This window comes from Marmota monax, unplaced genomic scaffold (genome assembly GCF_021218885.2).
Source record: "Marmota monax isolate L192 unplaced genomic scaffold, Marmota_monax_Labrador192_F-V1.1 WCK01_AAM20220418_F8-fsc00025, whole genome shotgun sequence".
Lineage (NCBI taxonomy): Eukaryota > Metazoa > Chordata > Mammalia > Rodentia > Sciuridae > Marmota > Marmota monax.
In genome coordinates, this window is record NW_026691950.1 from 9,989,531 (window position 1) to 10,012,279 (window position 22,749).

The following is a 22,749-nucleotide window of genomic DNA, read 5'->3' on the forward strand; positions in this document are numbered from 1 at the left end:
CATTCTGAATGGAGAAAAACTGAAGGCATTCCCTCTAAAATCTGGAACAAGACAGGGATGCCCTCTCTCTCCACTTCTGTTCAACATAGTTCTCGAAACACTGGCCAGAGCAATTAGACGAAAGAAATTAAAGGCATAAAAATAGGAAAAGAAGAACTTAAATTATCACTATTTGCAGATGATATGATTCTATACCTAGCAGACCCAAAAGGCTCTACAAAGAAACTATTAGAGCTAATAAATGAATTCAGCAAAGTGGCAGGATATAAAATCAACACACATAAATCAAAGGCATTCCTGTATATCAGCGACAAATCCTCTGAAATGGAAATGAGGACAACCACTCCATTCAAAATATCTTCAAAAAAAATAAAATACTTGGGAATCAACCTAACAAAAGAGGTGAAAGACTTATACAATGAAAACTACAGAACCCTAAAGAGAGAAATAGAAGATCTTAGAAGATGGAAAAATATACCCTGTTCATGGATAGGCAGAACTAACATCATCAAAATGGCGATATTACCAAAAGTTCTCTATAGGTTTAATGCAATGCCAATCAAAATCCCAACGGCATTTCTTGTAGAAATAGAGAAAGCAATCATGAAATTCATATGGAAAAATAAACGACCCAGAATAGCAAAAACAACTCTAAGCAGGAAGTGTGAATCAGGCGGTATAGCGATACCAGACTTCAAACTATACTACAGAGCAATAGTAACAAAAACAGCATGGTACTGGTACCAAAACAGGCGGGTGGACCAATGGTACAGAATAGAGGACACAGAAACCAATCCACAAAACTACAACTACCTTATATTTGATAAAGGGGCTAAAAGCATGCAATGGAGGAAGGATAGCATCTTCAACAAATGGTGCTGGGAAAACTGGAAATCCATATGCAACAAAATGAAACTGAATCCCTTTCTCTCGCCATGCACAAAAGTTAATTCAAAATGGATCAAGGAGCTTGATATCAAATCAGAGACATGCCGTCTGATAGAAGAAAAAGTTGGCTACGATCTACATACTGTGGGGTCGGGCTCCAAATTCCTCAATAGGACACCCATAGCACAAAAGTTAATAACTAGAATCAACAAATGGGACTTACTCAAACTAAAAAGTTTTTTCTCAGCAAAAGAAACAATAAGAGAGGTAAATAGAGAGACTACATCCTGGGAACAAATCTTTACTCCTCACACTTCAGATAGAGCCCTAATATCCAGAGTATACAAAGAACTCAAACCAGCTTTACTTTTACATGTTTAAATGGATAAACATGAATCCCTTTCTAAAACTGAAGCATTTAGAGCAGACTGTTTTAATGCAGGGGTCTTAACTAGACAGAATTCCTGCTTGGAGATCTAGGGTCAGGAAATCTGTCCTGCTCCCATGGCCCTTGGTAGGGTCTGAACATTTATGTCTCAGTTTCCTTATTTAACTGAATTAGGACAGTGATTTTACTGACCTAATAATGGGGTCATTGTGAGAATGAAATGCAATAAACATGAAAAACCCTTGCAGAGGTGTGGTGTGTGGTTAAGACTTTAATAGCTATCAGTTGTCATCAGTAATTTTTCTCCCTGAGGATTTTTAAATGCTTCTCAAATTTTTACTCCCTGTGGGTATTACATCCGGTTGTACAGACATCGGATGATGCTTTAAAAGTATTTATTTATCTATTTTTTGTAAATCAAAGTGTAATTTATGTACAGTGAAATCCCAGGTCAGTGAGTTTTGACAAATCCCTTACTAAGAGATGAAGCATTTCCATCACTCCAGAGAGTTTCTTGTGCCACTCCAGGGCAACCACTCTTCTGGTTTCTATGACTCCAGATCAGTTTTGTGTGCTCTAGAACTTGATGCAAATGGAAGCACACATTATGTGTTCTTCTGTGTCTTGACTTTTTTTTTTTTTTTTTGCTCAGCACAGTGTTTTGCAATCCATGTCATTTTGTGTATTCAGACTAATTTTTATTTTTTTGTAATCTTTTCAGGACACATTTGAAATTGAGAGACTTAAAGGGAGTAGTCCTCGGGACCTTAAAGCAAGTAGTCCTCGGGACCTTAAAGAGAGTAGTCCTGGGGACCTACAACAACTAGACTCTGACTTGAACTCAACCCGTAATCAACTCAACCAGGTTAAAGACGAGTAAGAGGAATGCAAGTTATCTTTCTTCAAAAATAATTGTTTTCAATTTAACTGTTTAAATTTGAAGGAGAATAATGGCTCATGTGAAATGTGGGCATTTGTAAATAAGTAACATGATTTGCGTGTGTGTGGGCATTTGTAAATAAGTAACATGATTTGTGCAAGTTGGGAGTCAATGTCTGAGTTTGGGGACAAGATACCAATCTGGTCTGTGATCTCTGGTCCCTTGCCTCCATCTGCTGAGCTATTCCTCCTTTGCAGGTCCAGCATCAGCTCAGAGTTATAAATAAGTAAAGATTGTAGATGAAAATCTATCCTTGGGAGGAAAGATTTTTTTGAAAAAGATATAGAAGGGGAAGAGTTAAAGACGATGAAAGATCAACTAATGAGGAAAAAGAAGAGAATAAAAGACAAAGCAGCTATACTAATGTTCTTTTCAGGGCCTATTGATGCCTGATGGAGAGAGTTAGAGTTTAAAAAATAATATTTTGAAATAATTCTTAGGTATAATAATATATTTTAAAAAGTTAATGGTAGGCAATAACAGATGTCAGAGGCAGGCTCTGGGCAGTCAGGGTAGCAAGCACAGGGAATCACTGCAAAGAAAATTGCAAGTTTGGATTTATTCTTGAGGAAGATAGACAAATATGCATGAAATTGCCTTTGACAGAACTTAACAAAAGTCTGTTAATAAGGTCTTTCCACTCCCACAGTATCACTCCATTGCTTCTGGGAAGGGAAAGGAAGTCTGTTTTAACCAATTAAGTCTGTGATGATATAGTTGTAGCCCTCTGTGTTGTTCTCATGAGATGTCCTGTCTTCTCTCCCAAATGAAGATATCCCTATTGATGTAGTTTTACTTGATTATAAAAGTAGTACTAATTTCCTCATCAAATGTATACAAGTACCAAAAATGTTACCTCACCTCTGTCAACATGTTGGTATATTTGGCTCCAGACATTTTTCTACGTACTTATGCCTCTACATGCACCTGTGCAATTTTCCACTTGGAATCATAGTCAGCGAGCAGGAGTACAACTGCAGAAGTCAAATTGTACAGCTGTAACATGCAGGGAACATGATTTCTCTGACTCTCTATTTATTTCAACCCATGTCAGCTGATCTTTATATTTGCCTCATCTAGGTCTTTCCTGGTTAAGTATAGTCACTTTTGTGAAAACTTCAGTTAATAGTGAGAACTTCTATTCAGAGGTAGTTTTGCCTTGGCATGGAGCTTCCTTTCCCCTTATCCTTCCTTAGATTGGCATCTAGGGAAAGGATGCTACAGATAAGATCTTTTGCTCATGTACTGTGTTCTCAGCCTTAGTGGACTTGGCACTAGTGTCTTGTGCTGAGGGGTCCTGAGTTGTGCTTTGTCTGCTTAGGTTTCCAGGAATAAGAGCCCCTCTAGATGCTTCTAGTTGTGAAGCAGGACTTCAATACTTTGCTGGTTCTTTTTTATTTTTGGTACTGGGATTGAACCCAGGGGTGATTAACCGCTGAGCTATCCTCAGTCCTTTTGTCATATTTTATTTAGAGATAGGGTCTCACTGAGTTGCTTATGGTCTCGCTAAATTGCTGGCTTTGTGTGATCTATTTGCCTTAGCCTCCTGAGCCGCTGGGATTTCAGGTGTGGACCACTGAGCTCAACCCACCTGTAGTTCTTATTCTGTGTTTTTAATTTAAGGTAACCCAAATGTAAGTCTGTTCCCCAAATTCTATGGTAAGCAGCTCCCTCTTCCCTCTCTGATTCTGGCTTCCTTTTCTTCAGTTCCTCAGATGGCCCTTTGCAAGCAGTGTGTCCCAGAGCTGTCTTCTCAAACCGAAGTCTTTGCTGGGTAGGGTCTTACTAACTCCTGAGATGCCCTCAAGCCATCTTTCCTATTGTCCTGATGCAAAATACTTGGTGGCTTCTGTTTCTCCAGCTCTTCCTCCTCCTCCTCCTCTTCTTTCTTATTCTGAGATGGGGGTCTCTCTGTATTGCCCAGGATAGCCTCACTTATTATTCTCCTGCCTCAGAATCCCAAGTAGCTGGGATTACAAGGATGGGCTACTGCACCCAGATTCTTTTCTTAATGGCATTAATCTCTTTAGTACTCTTCTTGGATGCAACTTTAAATGTGCTTTATTTTGGGACAAACTCCAAGTTTTATATCTTTCCACACTGATTTTTGCTTTTGATTCTCACTGTGAATCTGGCTAAAAGCAGCCAACAATACCCCTACCATTGCCTATATGCTGTGTTGCCTTGAAATTTCCTGCACCACATTAATTAATCCATCACCTTTAAACTCAACTTCCCATAAAGTCTCAGCATGAGCAAAGTGTAGACAAATTCTTTGCCAGAACTGAAACACCCTAGAGTCCTCATTTCCATCTGAAACTTCATGAGCATAGTCTTTACTCTTCACATTCCTATCAGCATTGTTGTTTTGAGCTTCCACCAGAATCATTCATGAAGTTCTCTTTATGGCATTCTAAGCTTTTTCCAGTCTGCTTCTCCAAATTGATCCAAACTCCTCCTGCAAACGAATTCCAAAGGCTCCTGAACCACACGGTCATGTATAATCATAGCGACCGCCTCACTTCTCAGTAGCAATTTTCCATTTTAGTCAGATTTCCATCTCTCTGACAAAATATCTGATGTAAACAACTTAAAGGAGGAAAGATTTATTTTGGTTCATGGTTTCAATCCTTGGCCACTTTGCCCCTGTCCTTTTGGACTTGTGGTGAGGCTGAATATCATGGCAGGCAACATGTGGTGAAGCAGAGCTGCTCACATTCTGGCAGTCAGGAAGTAAAAAAAGAGAGAGAGGGAGAAAAGGGATCAGGGTCCATCTTTAAAGACACTGCTCCAATGATCTGTTTCCTCCAACTAGGCCCAACTTCTCAATGGTGCCATCATCTGGGGACCAAGACTTCAACACACAAGCTTTGGCGGGGGGACACTTAAGATCCAAACCACAGCAGAATCCCAGGTCTCATTTCCCACTCTTCTTTCACCTGTGTTTTCTTAGCCTCAGGATTACTGTGATGAAAGAGTTTGCCTGTTCCAGGGAGGCAGATCAGAGAAGTCAGGGACCCATGATTATCTCATGGTTCCCAGGGCAACTTCACTGAGAACCACTGATCTTTGTCCATGGTCATCCATCCCACTTCTACTTATTTTTAAATTTAGATAGGCCTAAAAAAAGAGAGTATATTATTATGATTTGCTTACAGTGAAGAGAATCCTTGAAACTAACAACAAAAACTCAGGAAAATTGTGCACAATAAGTGGCAGACATCAGAAGCAGAAAGACCTGAAATACTTGTAGTCTGATGTGATTGTGGAGGACTTTCATAGTGGGCAATAAGCTTTTTATATTACGAAGTTTGGGAAAAATAAGGCAAATGCAGCTCTACAGTGCAAAGTAACAGGAATAGGTATTGGTATATTGGAGAAAAATGGAGATTTTATAGAGAGACAACCTGGGGATTGGGTATAAATAGAGTAGAAGAATTAGGAAGAGGCGAAGGAGGAATTGAATGAGTTCCTTCATCCTTTACATTTTAACATTAATAGTTATCACACAGTCTTTAAAGTAGCTCTGACCTTCCTTTGTGTTTGACCTTGAGCTAAGGGTGCTGGCATGTTTTTGTGTCCAGGTCCACCATAATATCTGCAATATTATCTGATTGAGTGCAGATGTCTTATAATTTGATTTTTGTTTTCATTGAATTTATATCATATGACAAAGGTCTCCAAGAGAACCTAGGCCTTGATTTGGAAAGTCTGCTGATTTTAGAAAATCTGTCTTTAGTTACTGATTTCTCTTACAGTCTTGCTGAAACTGGAAAGTCTCTCGAAGAAACCAAGAACAGATCTGCCATATCCCTTTTGGCTGCAGAGGAGGAAATAAATCAGCTAAAAAAGCAGTAAGAAAAATGATAGGATTATTGCAGCCTGCCAATTAATCATTGACTCAAGTTTTTTTTGATGCTCTGTTACAGTATGAAAAAATAGTATTCATAATTAGAGAGAAAAGGCAGCAACATTTTTAGTAATGTTTGATATATTTTTCTTATTACAAAAATGTTACCTAAGGCTTGGGATATGTAGCTCAGTGGTAGAGTGCTCACTTAGGATGCTTGTGGTCCTGGGTTCAATCCCAATACCACAAAAAGAAAACAAAAATATTATTTACGTGATATAGACTAAAGTCTCTGAAGTACAACATAATATGAAGACATCTAAAAACCCTCTCATAATCCTAGTGCCAGTAACTGTCCATTTGGTGTTCCTTCTGATTAACAGTGCAGAATACAGAATAAAGTATATAAGTATATATTTTTGATCCCATTGTTTTCCTCTATCACCATGAAAAAATAATTGCAGAACTTAGTTTCAAATACGTTCATCATTTCCATCATTTGGATATTTCCTTCATGTTGAATATTAACTTAGATGCGGATTTTCAACATTGGAAAACAACACTGGGATAATTTTGTGGAAAATATGAGCTTAAATTTCATATTATTACCTAAAGATCAATTTCTAGAAGGGAACAAATCAGCATGTGGATCCTTTAAGGTTATATGTTTCTTGGTGTTAGTTTTGATTTCCAAGTGGGAAGTGTATTTTACTCACTTATACTCACAGACACATACTCAAACTCACACTTTCTGATGGTTTTCACATTCTAGTTGTTCTCCTTTCTTCAGGAACACACATACCTCTTAGCTTAGAAGCTGTTCTGTTTTCCACTTCTAGCTTCTCCCTCATCATCATTTTAAACTCTTATTTCCTATTTGGTACACGTTCGCAAGTTCATTGATCATATTGCTCATTGGTCTCCATAGTTCTGAATCTGTTATCTGCTGTTTCTGGTGTAGCTTTTAACCCTATTACCTTTTTTCACTTCTCTTCATACTTCTGAATCTTAATTCTCACCTTCTCATCTTGCACTATTGTCATGATCATCACAGCATGTTCTTCTATGGCTTTTGCTTCTGTTTTGTGGAAGCCACATCTCTTTGGATCTTTAGGAGGGTGCCAGTTTTATTTCTAAAGATTTTTTGTTGGTTTGTTTCTGTACTCCATTATTTTCATAGTTTTGTACTTCTAGATAGTCTTTTGAATACCATTCAATTTCCATTGAAGTCCACCCCTCCAACTCTTTTTTTTGAGGTACTGGGGAGTGAACCCAGAGCCTCATGTTTGCTAGGCAAGTGCTCTACCACTGAGCAACACCTTCAGCCCTGGACTAGGATTTGAAGGTCAGGTGTTTCCAGAATTTCATAGAATGGAGACCAGTGTGGAACAGCATGAGTATAGGTCCACTCTACTTCTCTTAGAGGCCCTGCATGAGCATTCTTTCTTTAGGGACCTTTTCCCATGCAAGCTGCAGATGGGGACTAACCCCCAGATACTGGCAATTCTGCTCTTTGCTCATATGTGTTTGTTCATGTGTATTTCCATCTCACCTTTCCAATGCAAAATGGCAGGCTGATGTTAGGTATACCAGTTGTTGCTTATTGCCCTCCCTCCCTCTCTCTCTCTCTCTCTCTCTCTCCCTTCTTTCTCTTCATTTCCTTTTCCCTTCCCTTCCTTTCCTCTGTTTAATCTTTTCCCTTCCCTCCCCACCCTGTTCTCTCTGCTCTTCAGGCTTAAATCTCTTCAAGCCCAGGAGGATGCTCGCCATAGGAACTCAGAACCTAGGCATACAGACCAGAGCAGAGACCAGATCAGACCTGAGCACCGCAGTTCCTTCAAGAGGGGCTCAGAGAGAAGGAGCTCTGATCAGAGGAACTCGGAGCCACGGACCTTAGAGCAGCGGTGCGCAGAGCAGCGGAACTCAGAGGTGATCTCTGACTATGAGAAACAGCTCCGAAACCTGAAGGATGAGATTGCTGTCTTGTCTGCTGAAAAAGCTGGTCTTCAAGGAAGGTCTGACAAATTCTCATTGATCTTTTCATTTGGCTTTTTTTTTTCTCTGAGCTAGTAGTAAAAGTCTGAAGTTGATGGAGTTGGGGACTACAATGACCCTGTAAACCAAAACTGCAACAATATTTTCTTTATCCATCTGTTGAAGGGCATGGTATTTTTTTTCCTATGTCACATGATGGGTGGTGTGTATAGGTTAAGTATTATGAAATCCTTTTCCACTGAAGGGCAGGTGTGTTGAGGTGGGTCATTAAGACATTGTGAGATGAAGACACAGAAGCATGTTGATTTTGGGAGTCTCCTCTCACTTTTATTTTTTCTACCCCCTCTGCTCCAGGCTCCCAGCATGCTCTAATTCAGGCTATTGAAACATCATCCTTGCCTGTACCCATTTCCCTAAATGACACCTGAGTCATTTTTGGGACTCCCTCTGTGCTGTCCTGGTGCTGATGTGTACTTGCTCCCTGGAACCTTTTCCTTTCTGCCATGGTAGGGGCATCCTCACCCTGGAAATTAGCAAACATAAGGCCTTCTCCACCCCTTCCGATAGCCTGCCAGTCAACACTGACAGCATTGTACAGTTTCTCATGTAAAAACGTCCCTTTTCTGGGGCCATGTCCTCTGGATTAGCTGGTTGATAAGTTCACTTCCTATTGGGTAGCAATCCAGATTGTCCCACAAGGCTTGAGCGATGTGCTCCTGTGGTGTGTTAACATTCCAGGGTCAGAGTCAGAAACACCAACCTCTGACTTCTCCTCTTGAACTCTGGCTCTTGCTAGCTGTGTTCCTTGAGGATGGTCCTTTAATTTTTTAAAGCTTCAAGTTCCTTATGTGTAAAATGGCTAAGAAGCAGAGCTGGCCTCTCGGGGTTGTTTCAAGGATAGATGTGCCACACTAAGGGGAGTGCTTTACAAATCCCAACTCTCTAGGCAGATATGGAATTTCTTACTTGGGGTGGCCTTTGAGACTGGGGGGAAGGTCATTCCAGAAAGCCACTTGACCTCCCTTGGAGGGTTGGGTGTGTCATTTGTAGTTGATGTGGGGAGAAGAACCAGGAACAAGCAGAGGCCAGGGACTCAGCGTGTCCCAGCCTGATTCCTCCTCCTCCACAGGGCACCCAGGAGCCGGTCTCCTAGCCCTGGCCCACGCAGCGGCAGCCACAGCCGCAGCCACAGCCACAGCCACAGCCGCAGCCACAGCCACAGCCGCAGCCACAGCCGCAGCCAGAGCCACAGCCCCAGCCACAGCCCCAGCCACAGCCCCAGCCGGAGCAGGTCCAACAGCCCCAACAACAAAATCGCCAAGATCAGAAGCACGTCCCCAAATGGTGGTTCCAAAATGTCCAGTGTGGCACGCAAAGCTGCTCTCCTGTCCCGATTCAGCGACGCCTATTCCCAGGCCCGCCTGGATGCCCAGTGCTTGCTGCGGCGCTGCATCGACAAAGCAGAGACAGTGCAGCGGATCATCTACATCGCCACTGTGGTAGGTGACACTCTGGTGGCCAGACTTGAGCTGTCCTGGGGGCAGTGGGGAGACATTTGGATAAAGTGAATGGTACAACTTTAAAGGGACTTGTGCATCTTGAGGTCACTGAATGGGGGCATTCTGGTCTCCCCTTCTGTCCCTTCCCTCTCCTTCACTCCTTCCTTTCACCCTCACTTCCTCCCTCTCTCCCTCCCTTCTTTCATTACAAATATTCGGGGGTGAATTGCTTTTCACGACAATAACTGTTCATATGCATTTATTAGTATTGACCGATTTGTTGAAGAAGTGTCCATAAATGTAGCACTCTTTTCAATGGGTATATACTAAGTTGATTAGCACTGTAAATCAACTTTGTCTAATATGATCATACGAGCACACACACACACACACACTATATATATATATATATATATATATATATATATATATATATATATAATCAATCACTGCAAATGACTGTTGCTTGATTCATTTACTTCAGGTCTAAACATCAGAAGTTGCAATTGTGTCAACTCTTCATTTATTTAATGAAGAGTAGTTAATGAAACTGCTAATACACCAGCTTGCTTGAGTAGGGCAAATTAAAAACCTACAGTCCTTAGTTTCCAAAGTAAATACATTTGTTCAATGGGTTGTTCAATGCCATACTGAGATACTAAGGGTCTATTATGAGAAAAATTAGATATAAAAAAGAAAATGTTGCTGTGACAGCAGAATTGTCCAGAATCCTGTGTCTATTCATTTATTTCAGAGGTCAGTACACTATGGCCTATGGACTATACCTGGGCCTGGCTTATATTTCTATGGGAAATACTGACCCCAAACTAAGAATGTAAGAATGATTTTTACATTTTTAAAGAATTGTAAGGGAAAAAAATGTGAGAGATTGTAGGTAGTTTGAAAAACCTAAAAGATTTGGCTCCTCATACAAAAATTTTTTGCCAACCCTGGTTTTTATAATTAAGAATCACTGAGTTGGTTATAGCTGTGCAAACATAGAGGCTGGGTCTCTTTTTGGTAACTAAGTTTTCCCGGGGCCTACTATATAAAAGGTATTTAGAAAGATTTATTGAATTAATATGTAACAGGAAATATGCATGACAATGTGCTTATGTAGGGAATGAACTCTAGACTGATAGTTTTCTCTCATTCTCGGCCAGTGATATGCTATTGTAGTGGGCTCATGGTAGAGGACCTCTGTCCTTAAATCTGTACTATCCTGCTTCACTGCACTCAGAAAGACCAGAATAGTGGCTAATGCTTGCAATTAGTGAATGTGGGCTGTTATGTATCTACTTGCATGCTTTTCAAAATTGAGAGATGTTATTTTCTATCATATTAAAAACATTTCGACCAACTGTGTTCAGTTATCTGAAGTCTAATATGATGTGGACTTTGTTATTCTTTTGAATTCATTTCTTTGAACTTATTTACCCTCTTCCTCTTATTAGATAATAAATGTGCTGTGTTTTCACATGCAGGAGGCATTTCACGTGGCGAAAATGGCATTCAGACACTTCAAGATCCGGGTGAGGAAGACATTAACACCAAATTATGGAGGGTCGAATGACTTTGAGAATGCTGTCTCCGAATATATCATTTGCCATCTTGATCTGTATGATTCCGTTAGCAGTGTTAACGTAAGTGTTGGGTCTCTTGTTAGAACTGGCTTGTGGTTGATGACATTTGCAATGGAGATTCATAATTCAGGAACTCATTAGCATTTGTATTGCTTCCAGTTAACAGAAGAAGGAACAGCATTCAGTTAGTCTTGTAGCACTAGTCACTTCTATTTTTTTCTTAGAAATTTTATGGAAAAAAATGTCCCGAGCTTCAGAGTTCTGTTCTTCAAGTGGGGCCCTAAGATTGGGAGATAGAATATCATAGTTCTTAAGAGGAAGGGATTTGGGAAGTAAGGATGGATTTGCATACTGACCCTGCCACTTGACTGCGCCATGTGATGTTACATGTTTACATAACCTTTTGGGGCTTAGATTTTCTAACCTTTAAATGGAAACAACAATGATTATTACCCCACAGAGTCATTGAGAGGATTTAATGAAAGAAAGCGGATCGTTTGCTTAGCACAAGACTTTGCACATAGTAAACACTCAATAAAAGCAAGCTATTTTAATTATTCTTATGGATTAGGAACACGTCAGAGTTCTGTGTTGGCACCTTATACACTTACACAGCAAAGAAAAATAAGAAAATAATTTAAGAATCCATGGGCCATTTTCCCTCTTAGTTTTGGGCCTTCAGCATGTCATTTGTGCTCTGTGTATCTTTCCTCCTTCCTTATCAAAGAGTGACAACATCCTTCTTTATGTAGCACCTATACTATTTTTCTGGCTTATTTTCACTGAAACCCTCTTTTCCCATCTCCCATTGGTCCTAGCTGATGTTAGAGTCCTCAGGGTGTCCGAGTGTCTTGTCACAGGTTGGCCACCAGATAATGCCATTTTTTTTTTTTTTTGGTTTTGTTTTTCAGGATGTGATCCGTGCCATGAATGTCAACCCCAAGATCTCGTTCCCCCCTGAAGTTGACTTTTGCCTTCTCAGTGACTTTATCCAGGAGATTTGCTGCATCGCCTTTGCCATGCAGTCCTTAGAGCCACCCCTTGACATTGCCTTTGGGGCGGATGGAGAAGTTTTTAATGACACCAAGTAAGAGACACAGGAGCAGAAGCTAAGGGATCCCTCTTAATAACTGCCTTGCTTCTGTTCCTGGGAACAGTGCCGGGGAGAGGACTCCAGTGTATGTGTGTGTTGGTGGGGGAGGGAGCGAGTAGACCCTCTGCTCTCCAGGGCCTGCTGTGGACTTCTCTGTACTTTTGAGCAGGCCCTTCCTGGGTTCATTCTCCACTAAACAGACTGGGCTTTGGGGAGAACTAAGGGTACCTGGAACCTGTCTGGAACATTTTAAAAGAAAGGTGCTCTATAAATGCAAATGTGTATTATTTTTTATTGGCTTTTATTGAATTATTTAGGCTAGGTTTCTCAAAGTACAGTGTGCAGTGTGCAGATCACTCAAGGTGCTTGTGCAAAATGCACATTCCTGTGCCACATTCCATGATATGCTGTTTCATGCTGTCAGTCTGTGGTGGAGCTTAGGAAGCTGCAGTTTAAAAAGTACCCAGTGTGCTTTGTGCACACTAAAGTTTGAGAGGATGCACTGTATTCTTATCTAGAATCAGATTTCTAAATTTTACATGACAGATATTCTCTTTATAAATTAAAAGATATTAAATTAATTTTAAACATTTATCGAGATTTGATGAAATTTTAGCTATAACTGGAGATTAACCTGGGAAGAGGCCAAGAACACTGATTCTGTCTTGGGCTGCCTGGGTTCAAATCTCAGCTCCACTTCCTGTTAGCTGAGTAGTCCTAGGCATGCTACTCCATTTTCCTGTTCCTTAATTTCTTCTCTGTCAAAGGGGGAAATAATGATGCCTACTCCCTAGGAATAGAAGGATAGCTGAGGTAACTGCTGGCATGCTCAGGAAATATCAGCTCTGGGTGTTGTTGGAGTCATGGAGTCGGGGGGAAGGGGCTACCCAGGACTCTTGAAAGCATGTTGTTGAGGGAGACCACATACCTTTTGGGGGCTTAGGCAAATCACATCAGTGATTGGGCTTTCTGGTTGCCTTACAGCACAGCTTTTATCTGTTTCTAGTTTCTTTTAGGTCACTGATCCCAGCATGCCTCCACTTATGGAAGAACATGACATCACAGGTGGATCTTTCTGGTTCATTTACAGAGCATATGTCATCATGGTCATCCACCTTCCTTTATTCCTCTCTCCTTTGGAGGACGGACAGTAACACTCAAACTTTCACCCATTTTAGTTTGTAGAATTTTCCCATTTCCCAGACCTGTCTGCCCTCCCAGTCACAGGCCTTTAACCAGAGGCACCTCCTGTCTTTCTTGCTGGATGGCTGTCCAGTTAAAATCGGGATTCTGAACAAAGATCGGCTTTGTTTCTGCCTTCAGCTCTCTGCATCCGCCAGGGTCTCCATCTGCAGATTCAACCAACCAGGGAATCATAGTTCATGCTCTGCTGAGTATTCATTTTAATGAAAGTGTCTGCAATTAAATATAGGCGAGTTTGAACTACCAGTGGAGGGGGTTAACAAACTTACAGCCATTTTTCTTTTTTTTTCTCATATTTAGCCTTAAAATACTGTTCACACATTTTGAGGGCAACTAAAACCTGCTATTTATTTCCTCTCATGTTGAGACTAAACCATGTTTCCTTTATTTGTTCAGTTAAATTCTCTTTAGACTCAATTGCAGGACCTCATATACATTAACCTTTAGTTTATCGTATTAGAGCCAACTTATTTTTGTGGCCTTCTTGATCTATTTTTGTATAATCATCATCTGTTTTTCATTTCCTATCCTCCCCACCTTTGAGCATGTTTCCGTTTGTACAAGTCGTTGGTAAACGTGTCGATGTATAGGATTAAAAGAGAACCTTTAATATCTTCAGTCAGGTTCTTGTTGATCCATTCATTACTCTTTGGATAGGATCATGGAACTAGTTTCTAGGCCACCTGCAGAAGTTAAACCATCCACCTGTATTTCTTTTACTTTGTCCACAGAGACAGCATGGAGAATCTTATAGGAAGCCTATGGGACTTCAGGTAGTCTCATTTCCCTGTCTTGCGAATCTTACAATCCTGGGCAGAGAAGGAATAAGATTAGTCTCCAGGACTTGCTCTAAGTGACTTCCTGACAGGTCCTAGTTATCATTGGTTTCTATTTTAAGAGCCTGCAGCCATCTCTTTAATAACAGGATTGGGATCCATATTTACCTAGATCTAAGCATAATCAAAAAAGAAACATCACACGCAAGGTTTCCCCCGATGATGCTATATAATTGCTTAACTTCTTTTTTCTGTTCTTTTGTGTTTACTGTAGGTACCACCGTAGCTATGACTCGGATTTCACCGCTCCCTTGGTCTATTACCACGTATGGCCTGCTCTCACGGAGAATGACTGCGTCATTATGAAGGGAGAAGCTGTCACCAGGAGAGGGGCTTTTGTACGGTGGCCTTGCATAATGACAGTTCATCCCCAGTGTTTGATTCACAAGTTCGAGAATATTTATAAACCCAAAGATTCTATAGAAGAAGTTGATGAAGAGTTGTTTGATAAGATTTCATAAAAAGGAGAAGAAGATGGCCTTAGGAAAGCAGATTGTTTTTATTTATTCTTCCATCATTCTGCATTATTCCCTAGCAGTAATTTCTTTATTGCTCTATTTATAAGATGGAACTAGTCAAATTTACCTCTTCTTAGAGGGATTATGATATTTTAAGGGAAAACCCTTGAAATCGTCTTATTGGAGGCTTTCTATAATCCTAAGCATTTGAAAGTGATTAATGAACTTTCAGGAAACAATTTGACAATTTTTTACTGATAAGTCTTCATTTTGGGAAACTATGACTGTGCCATTTTTCTCTCCTTGGTATGACACGTAGAAAGGGGAGGGATGGAGAAAAAGAGGAGTCAGGGAAGAGGAACAGATCAGTTTTGGAAGATTGCTTTCTATATTCAGGGCTATACAAGTGCTAAACATATTAAATAATTTAACAGACTTCATAAGGGAATCCTGGGTGTCTAATTGTGTGAGCATGTGTGTGTTGTAGGAGGACCGGGTGCTGCAACTGGTGGCTGCAGGTGCTGGTTGTACATAGTTCATGGGATACAGTGTTGAACCTGGCCTTATCTAAAAAGGGTTAATTCTAAAGGGAAACCCCTTGATCCAGAGCAAAACCATCATCTGGGTGGTCTCTGATTCGATTCTCTTTGAACTGGGCAATAGGGGAAGTGCCTGCCTCATGGCAGCATATAGTGAAGGGGAGGGGTGTATTTTATTTTCAAAGTACTTAGGAAAATGGTTTGTGTAGCTTAAAAAATCCCATTGTGGTGGATTGTATCTTAATAAAATGTTTTGTGCTATGAGAGTGGAGCTCATCAAAACTGGGTTTTGTTGATCTGACAGCTACACATGCTCTACAATGATCTTATGAAAGCATAAGGTGTGCTTCCTGGCCTCCAATACTGCCTGTCTCTTAAACACTCCGCTGCACTGCAGTTTGGCAGGGAGAGAAAGGAAGCAGCCACTGTACTCATATTCTCCACCAGTTTCCTTTATCCATCTTCCTTCTCTCACATCAAGTATATCACCGCCATTTGCCCAAGCTTAAACCTCAAAATCAAAAGATTTTGATTCCCCAAAAGGAAAAACTTGGAAAAGAAAAGGGTTGAGTTGAAAGAGAAATCTTAAGAAGGGATTTTACTTGTAAGATAAAATCGTTGTATTATTATTGAAACAATAAAAACAGCATATGTGTAATATATGCAATCAGATAAATTGGAGATACAGTTCTGGTCTTCATTCATTTACAGTTAGAGAGTCAATGTGCAACAGTGGTGTTTCATTCAGTGGTATTTATTCAAATCTATGACCTGAGCACTGTACTTAAATGCTAGAGGATTTGGCAATGAATAAAATAGACACAATCTCTGCCCACCTGGAGCTTATATTCTCCAACACTTGCAAACTCAAATGGGGTTTCTAATAGTTTACTCTAAGAAATTAAAAAAAAATTCTAGTACCAAGAATCTGAATAACCCCAAGTTCATTTTAGTGTGATTTTATTTGAAAAATTATTGCCAAATATTGGGCAGTCATAGGAAATAAAAAGAATGTAGCCCATACTGGTGACCAGTCATGGGCAAGGATAATCCTGTTGGTAAACCTCTCGTTTCATGGGATATACATGTTGTTTGAAGCCATGTCAGCTTTTGCATATTCTTTTGTACATTCTTAATTACTTACTTCTCTCTCTCTGTCTCTCTCTCTTTTTTTTTAGTGGAATTCAGTGAGAGCTGTGAGTCGGTGTCGAAGCAGGAGTTTAAGTCCCATTTGCCCCCGTAACCGCATTGGTTTAAGCACGGTACTTATCTGACTAATCATTTTTACACAAAATGCCTACAGCCCACGTTTTCTTTGCTTCAACAGTCTCTTTGGTGATTGTAAGTCTCTCATAGGTATAAAGAGAGCTTGTTGCAATATCACTAACCCTAAAGTGATTTTTATACTACTGTGGGCTAAGGAGTTTTACCATTCTGGAGTGAAGGAAGAGGAGGGTGGGTTTTTTTTTTTTTTTGGTATTTTTAATTAGTTCAAGCAATAATAGACTTTCCTTACTTAGTAGTTTTATTATCTCTGATATTAGCCTTTAGATATCACATAGCTTTCTGAAAAGAGAAGGAGATGCCTTGGTCAACTGATCTGGTCACAGGTCCCTGGTTCCTCTCACAATTACTGTGTGAGTTTGGGGAAATGGTTCATTTCCAATCCAAATCCAAATGGATCTGGATTTCATTACTTTATTGAACGTATTTATTTGTCCCCAATTTCATAGTAGGAAAAATTAGTTTCTTTGTGTATTGGTTGTTGGAAGAATTACTAACACTTTCATCAAGATAAAAAAAAAAACAGAAAAACATCTCTGAAAATTTTGAAGATAGCATCCCTAGAAACATTATTACAACTCACCACTGTCCATTTATTCAACAAATAATATTTAGTCAAGACTGGAGCAAGACATGTATATGTCAGAGAGGCAAACAATCATCTATTCCTTGAAACAGCATTTGTTTACATGTATGTTCAGCCTTGTTTTAGAAGAGAGCGGAGGAGCAGAACCACACTTGATAATATTAGATGTCTCTGAAGTGTTCTTTAACATAGCAGGTGCAGCCCCAAAGGGGCGAGATCTCCTTGGCAACAAAACAAAACAAAACACAGCTAACAAGAGTCACCTTTCTCTTTTTTAAATTATTTTGTAAAAATTTTAATTTGTTATATATGACAGCAGAATGTATTACAATTCATATTATACATATAGAGCACAATATCTCTGGTTGTACACAAAGTAGAGTCACATCTTCATATCTTCATACATGTACTTAGTGTAATGATGACCATCACATTTCACTGTCTTTCCTACCCCCATCCTCCCTCCCATCCCCCTCCTCTTTTCCCGTTTGCCCTATCTAGAGTTCATCTAATCCTCCCATCCCCCCTGCAGCATATTATGGATCAGCATTCTTAAATCAGAGAAATCATTCATCATTTGGTTTTTGGGGATTGGCTAATTTCACTTAGCATTATATTCTCCAGCTCCATCCACTTACCTGCAAATGACATGATTTTATTCTCTTTTATTGATGAATAGTATTCCATTGTGTATATATACCACATTTTCTTTATCCATTCATCTACTGAAGGGCATCTAGGTTGCTTCCACAGTTTAGCTATTGTGAATTGTGTGGCTATAAACATCAATGTGGCTGTGTTCCTGTAGTATGTTGTTTTTAAGTCCTTTGGTATAGACCGAGGAGTGGGATAGCTGGGTCAAATGGTGGTTCCATTCCCAGTGTTCCAAGGAATCTCCATACTGCTTTCCATATTGGCTGCACCAATTTGCAGTCCCATCAGCAATGTAAGGTTGTGCCTTTTCCCCCATATCTGTGCCAACACTTATTGTTGTTTGTCTTCATGATAGCTGCCATTCTGACTGGAGTGAGATGAAATCTTAGAGTAGTTTTGATTTGCATTTCTCTAATTGCTAGTGATGATATTGAAATTAAATTTACTGAAATTAAAGATGAGATTTTAAAGGCAGGGTTTTGGAGACATGAGATGACTTATTGAGGCTATGTAGTAGACAATTATATCATTATTTTAGATTTCATTGATTATTATAATTATTATTTTCTGAAAAGCATTAATTTCAATATGGCCATTGAACCCAGTTTGTAACATTTTTTCATATATTTGTTGGTTGTTTGTATATCCGTTTCTGAGAAGTGTCTGTTCAGTTCCTTGGCGCATTTATTGATTGGGTTATTTGTTTTTTTGGTGTTAAGATTTTTGAGTTCTTTATATATTCTAGAGATTAGTGCTCTATCTGATGTGCATATGTAAGAATTTGTTCCCAATTGGTAGGCTTTCCATTCACCTCACTGATGATTTCTTTTGCTGAGAAGAAGCTTTTTAGTTTGAATCCATCCATTTATTGATTCTTGATATTAATTCTTGAGATATACAGGAGTCTTATTAAGGAAGTTGGGGCCTAATACAACATGATGGAGAGTTGGGTCTACTTTTTCTTCTAATAGATACAGTATCTCTGGTTTAATTCCTAGGTCCTTGATCCACTTTGATTTGAGTTTAGTGCATAGTGAGAGATAGGGGTTTAATTTCATTTTGTTGCATGTGGATTTCTAATTTTCCCAGCACCACAAGTTGAAGAGGCTATATTTTCTCTAACGTACATTTTTGGCACCTTTGTCAAATATAAGATAACTGTAATTATGTGGATTGGTCTCTTGTGTCCTCTATTCTGTACTATTGGTCTACAAGTGTATTTTTATGCCAATACTATGCTGTTTTTGTTACTATTGCTCTGTAGTTTAGTTTTTTTAAAATTTTTTTAGTTGTAGATGGACACAATACCTTTATTTTATTTATTTATTTTTATGTGGTGCTGAGGATTGAACCCAGTGTCTCACATGTGCTAGACAAGCATTCTTCCACTGAACCACAATCCAGCCCAGACTTACCTTTCTTGAGGAGTTTAGCAAGCATTTTGTTTCTGCAGCTGGCTCCTTCTCAAACATTCCTTCTGTAACTGATAGATGTCAGATTTTGGAGGGACACAAAAACAACTAAGCATGATTAGTCTTTCCCTGAAAGGACCCCCGTATAGGAAGATCAATATAATTTAAACAAATTAACTGAATGTAATCCAGTCGATAAAGTGGTACAGTCTGTAAAACAAAGGCCATGATAGTAAAAAAAAAAAAAAGAGCTCTTTGGGGAGCTCTTTGGCTCTTTTAGAATGAGTAGAATTTCAATGGGCTGAGAATTGGGGAAAATATTTAGGGGAGGAAAATGGCCTAAGAATGGTGGGGAGGTGGAAGAGAGGCATGCATCTGAGTCATTTTGCTCTTGAGGATTTTAATATAACTTGATTATCTGTATTTCTGAATAAGTATTTAAAAAAGGTAAAAGCAAAAAGACATGCATGTAATGGACTGATAAATAAAAGGGAAATAGTGGGAGCATTATACTGGGAGAATCATAGTCTTCCCATTCCAAGAGGAAACTGCATATTAGAGGAAAGTAATGTTAGACATGTCTTGTGTGACAGCTGGGGCAGACTGTCACTCTGGACTCTGATTAGACATTTCATCCATGGACAGTATCCTCCGTGATGAGCCCTAGACACATCTAAACCTTCTGTTTCTCATTTTTGCTAAAGGGAACAAAGTAATTTGAACTTTAGACAAGGGAGTTAGAATGTATTCTCAAAGGTGAAACTTCTGCCAACATTCCTTCTCTTTCCATCAGCCTCTCTCTACAACAAAACTGGGTATATCTGCAAAATAAAATGTAAATGTTTTTGGTTAGTCTGGCTTTTTGGCTTATTTGAGGTCTCCAGAATAGACTCTATCTACCTTAGCAATCTATTTATTTAAAGTGTTGGACAACTCAGGGCAGGAATGATGCTTGCAGGCAGCGTCAGCTGAGAGTAGCAGTGGTAGCTTCTGCTTATTGAAATTAAAGATGAGATTTTAAAGGCAGGGTTTTGGAGACATGACTTATTAAGGCTATGTAATAGACGATTATATCATTATTTTAGATTTCATTGATTATTATAATTATTATTTTCTGAAAAGCATTAATTTCAATATGGCCATTGAACCCAGTTTATAATTAATACTATAATTTAAACCAAATTGAGTGCCCATTTAGTTCAAAAAACATAAAAGGACTCACAGTGGTCAGCCTCAGGGGAGAAATCATAGTTCTAAAGGGCCTTGGAGCAACTAATTAGATAGTTTTAGGGGGAAAAAAAGAACACGTCAAAAGGGTTCATCCTTTGAGCTCTGTCTACTGTGTGTTTCACATTACACTTTGTCTTATTTTTCAGATATATGGAAGTCGGAGTCCTTCTCCAATAAGATGTACATTGCCAAGTAAGCAGGATAGTTAAGACGGATTGAGTTTTCTGCTTTTGAATACTCTTCCTAGTATTCAGCATTGTGCAGCACCATGAGTGTTTGGCTCCTTAGAGAATATCCTTTCCCTTCCTATCATCCATTTCTGGGTCCTCTCACAGATGGGACCCATGCCGGAAGAGCCTCTAGTTGAGAGGTTTAATTGCTGTAAACCTAGATCAATCACCCCTTTTACGTTTATATACTTCCAAAAGAAAACTCTAAGGAACTGGCCATAGTGATGAACTGTTTGTTTTTCTCCACAGGGTTTTAAAACCACCACGGGTGGTCCTATGCCACCGCATGTAGTGCATCATTGCAGCCACCTTTCCCCTGGGCCTCCTGCTGCCTGCCTTGTCTGCCTCCGACTTCAATTAGCATGATGTGAACTGGCATTCTGTGTATCCCTCTACACACAGAGTTAAATGTTTTGGCTTAGCGCATCTGTAATTTTAGATATATTGCATTTTATTTTATTTTATAGGTACAAATTCCATTAATTTCATAAAAAAACGATTGCATAGGCATTTAGGATCATATTCATTTGAAGCAAAGTCCATTACAAAGATTCAGGATTTCCATCTTGAAATACTAGGTTCTTTTATAGCAACTATATGAACAAGAGTGCAAAGTCTTTAACATGCTGAATCCAAAAGAAAGGGCATTTTAGCTTATAGGTTGATCCTACATGTTATAATTGTTAGTATCAGCTTTTAACCTGAAAAAAAAATGGGTGCTCTAATTGCATTTTAAGGTTTGGAAGACAACACCAATCATATTAGTAGCAGTGATGTAAGACTAAGTGTAACCTGTAATAATTTAAAAGTATGTCACTTTGTTGGCTTGCTTTTCTGTTTTTGCTTTGAGAGTTACCCATTTTGGCTTTGTGGAGTACCAAATGTGGAAGTCACTTAGTTGAGAAGTTTCTTGCTTCATAAACACAGAGCAGTAATTTGATTAGATGCGGCTTTGAGATAAATGTTGATCACCTTGCATTATCTACTTAGAAATGTCTTAAACAGTTTAAATGCACATGTTAAATATACAAGTTACCTATGGTACCTGTTCTTTACCTATTCTTCCTCCTATAAACTCCAACTGACTAAAAATACTAGAACTTAAGAAGTAAAACTCAGGGCATCATTTATCTATTTTAAATTGAGCTTTTCTCGCTTGACTTGTTTACTGTGAAGTACTCTTGAAAGTTCACATTCAAGATAATAAAGAACTGTGATTTCTCTAGAAGCATGATGTTCTTTCTGCCCTGCCTCCTCTTCTCAATCCATCCTTACACCTGAGCCCTTACCATTGACTGCTGTTTCCATACACCTTTTAGAGAGAAATTTTGAATTGGACACATCTTAGTTTGCTGAAGTTCAGTACCTGATGCTTTTCAGATGGGTAGAACAAAAAACTTCTCTAGAGCATCTTGCCCCTGTCCTGGGCGTGGGAGGACTTCCTTAGTCTCTTTTCTTTGAATCCAATGGCCACTGATCTCTCTGAGGTGTGAATTTAATTTTCTCTCTTTGTGCATTTATGGCATCACCTTTTTGAGATCTCGTGGTGTGTTGGAAGGAGCACTAGGTGTCCCCTAGGTAGCTCCTAGAATCCCTCTGGTCATTAGCTTGCTTTGTGGGCTTGAGCAAGTTATATCAACTCTCTGAACCTCAGTTTCATTGTAGAGTGAGAGTGCTGGATGAAATTAGTGCTTCTTTTAACCCTGTCAGGCTTAATCTCTCTTTTATAGCAAATATTTTATTCTGGATATCCTGAGATGAAAGCCAAAGTTAATATAATCTATGTACACATAGAATTTTAACAATGGATATAGTACCCCAAACTGTAAAATAAAACAGAGGGAAAGCAAAGCAAATTTAATAAAATGTATTTAAAAATTTTAAAAGAATGGGTATAGTTACCCTAGAAGATAAGGTGTTCGATGCTTTTATGCAATACCTGCCTGTGGAATCACTAGCTACAGCTGCAGATTGATGTGTGTTGTGTTGGCAGCAGAAGATGTTAGTGTTGTCATTAGATACAACTTTCTGAAGTGGAAAGGGTCATATTAAAAGGGTACAATTAGTTGGCTTGCTTGGTA

At 39.2% G+C, this 22,749-nt stretch overlaps 1 protein-coding gene across 2 annotated transcripts in view; it reads left to right on the forward strand.

The window, feature by feature from the left end:
- Spata18 (spermatogenesis associated 18) overlaps positions 1 to 21,896 on the forward strand; it is a 39,339-nt gene extending 17,443 nt beyond the window's left edge. Inside the window, exons 4-13 of one of the 2 annotated variants that reach the window (XM_046460103.1) lie at positions 1,998 to 2,152; positions 5,975 to 6,070; positions 7,800 to 8,081; positions 9,191 to 9,560; positions 11,045 to 11,203; positions 12,055 to 12,230; positions 14,490 to 14,613; positions 16,451 to 16,534; positions 20,585 to 20,630; positions 20,918 to 21,896. In XM_046460103.1, coding sequence (XP_046316059.1) covers positions 1,998 to 2,152; positions 5,975 to 6,070; positions 7,800 to 8,081; positions 9,191 to 9,560; positions 11,045 to 11,203; positions 12,055 to 12,230; positions 14,490 to 14,613; positions 16,451 to 16,534; positions 20,585 to 20,630; positions 20,918 to 20,925 — 1,500 coding nt within the window. In that variant the 3' untranslated portion in view covers positions 20,926 to 21,896. The remainder of the gene's footprint in view (positions 1 to 1,997; positions 2,153 to 5,974; positions 6,071 to 7,799; positions 8,082 to 9,190; positions 9,561 to 11,044; positions 11,204 to 12,054; positions 12,231 to 14,489; positions 14,614 to 16,450; positions 16,535 to 20,584; positions 20,631 to 20,917) is intronic. The other variant, XM_046460162.1, reaches the window with a different exon arrangement.
- The last annotated feature ends 853 nt before the right edge of the window (positions 21,897 to 22,749 follow it).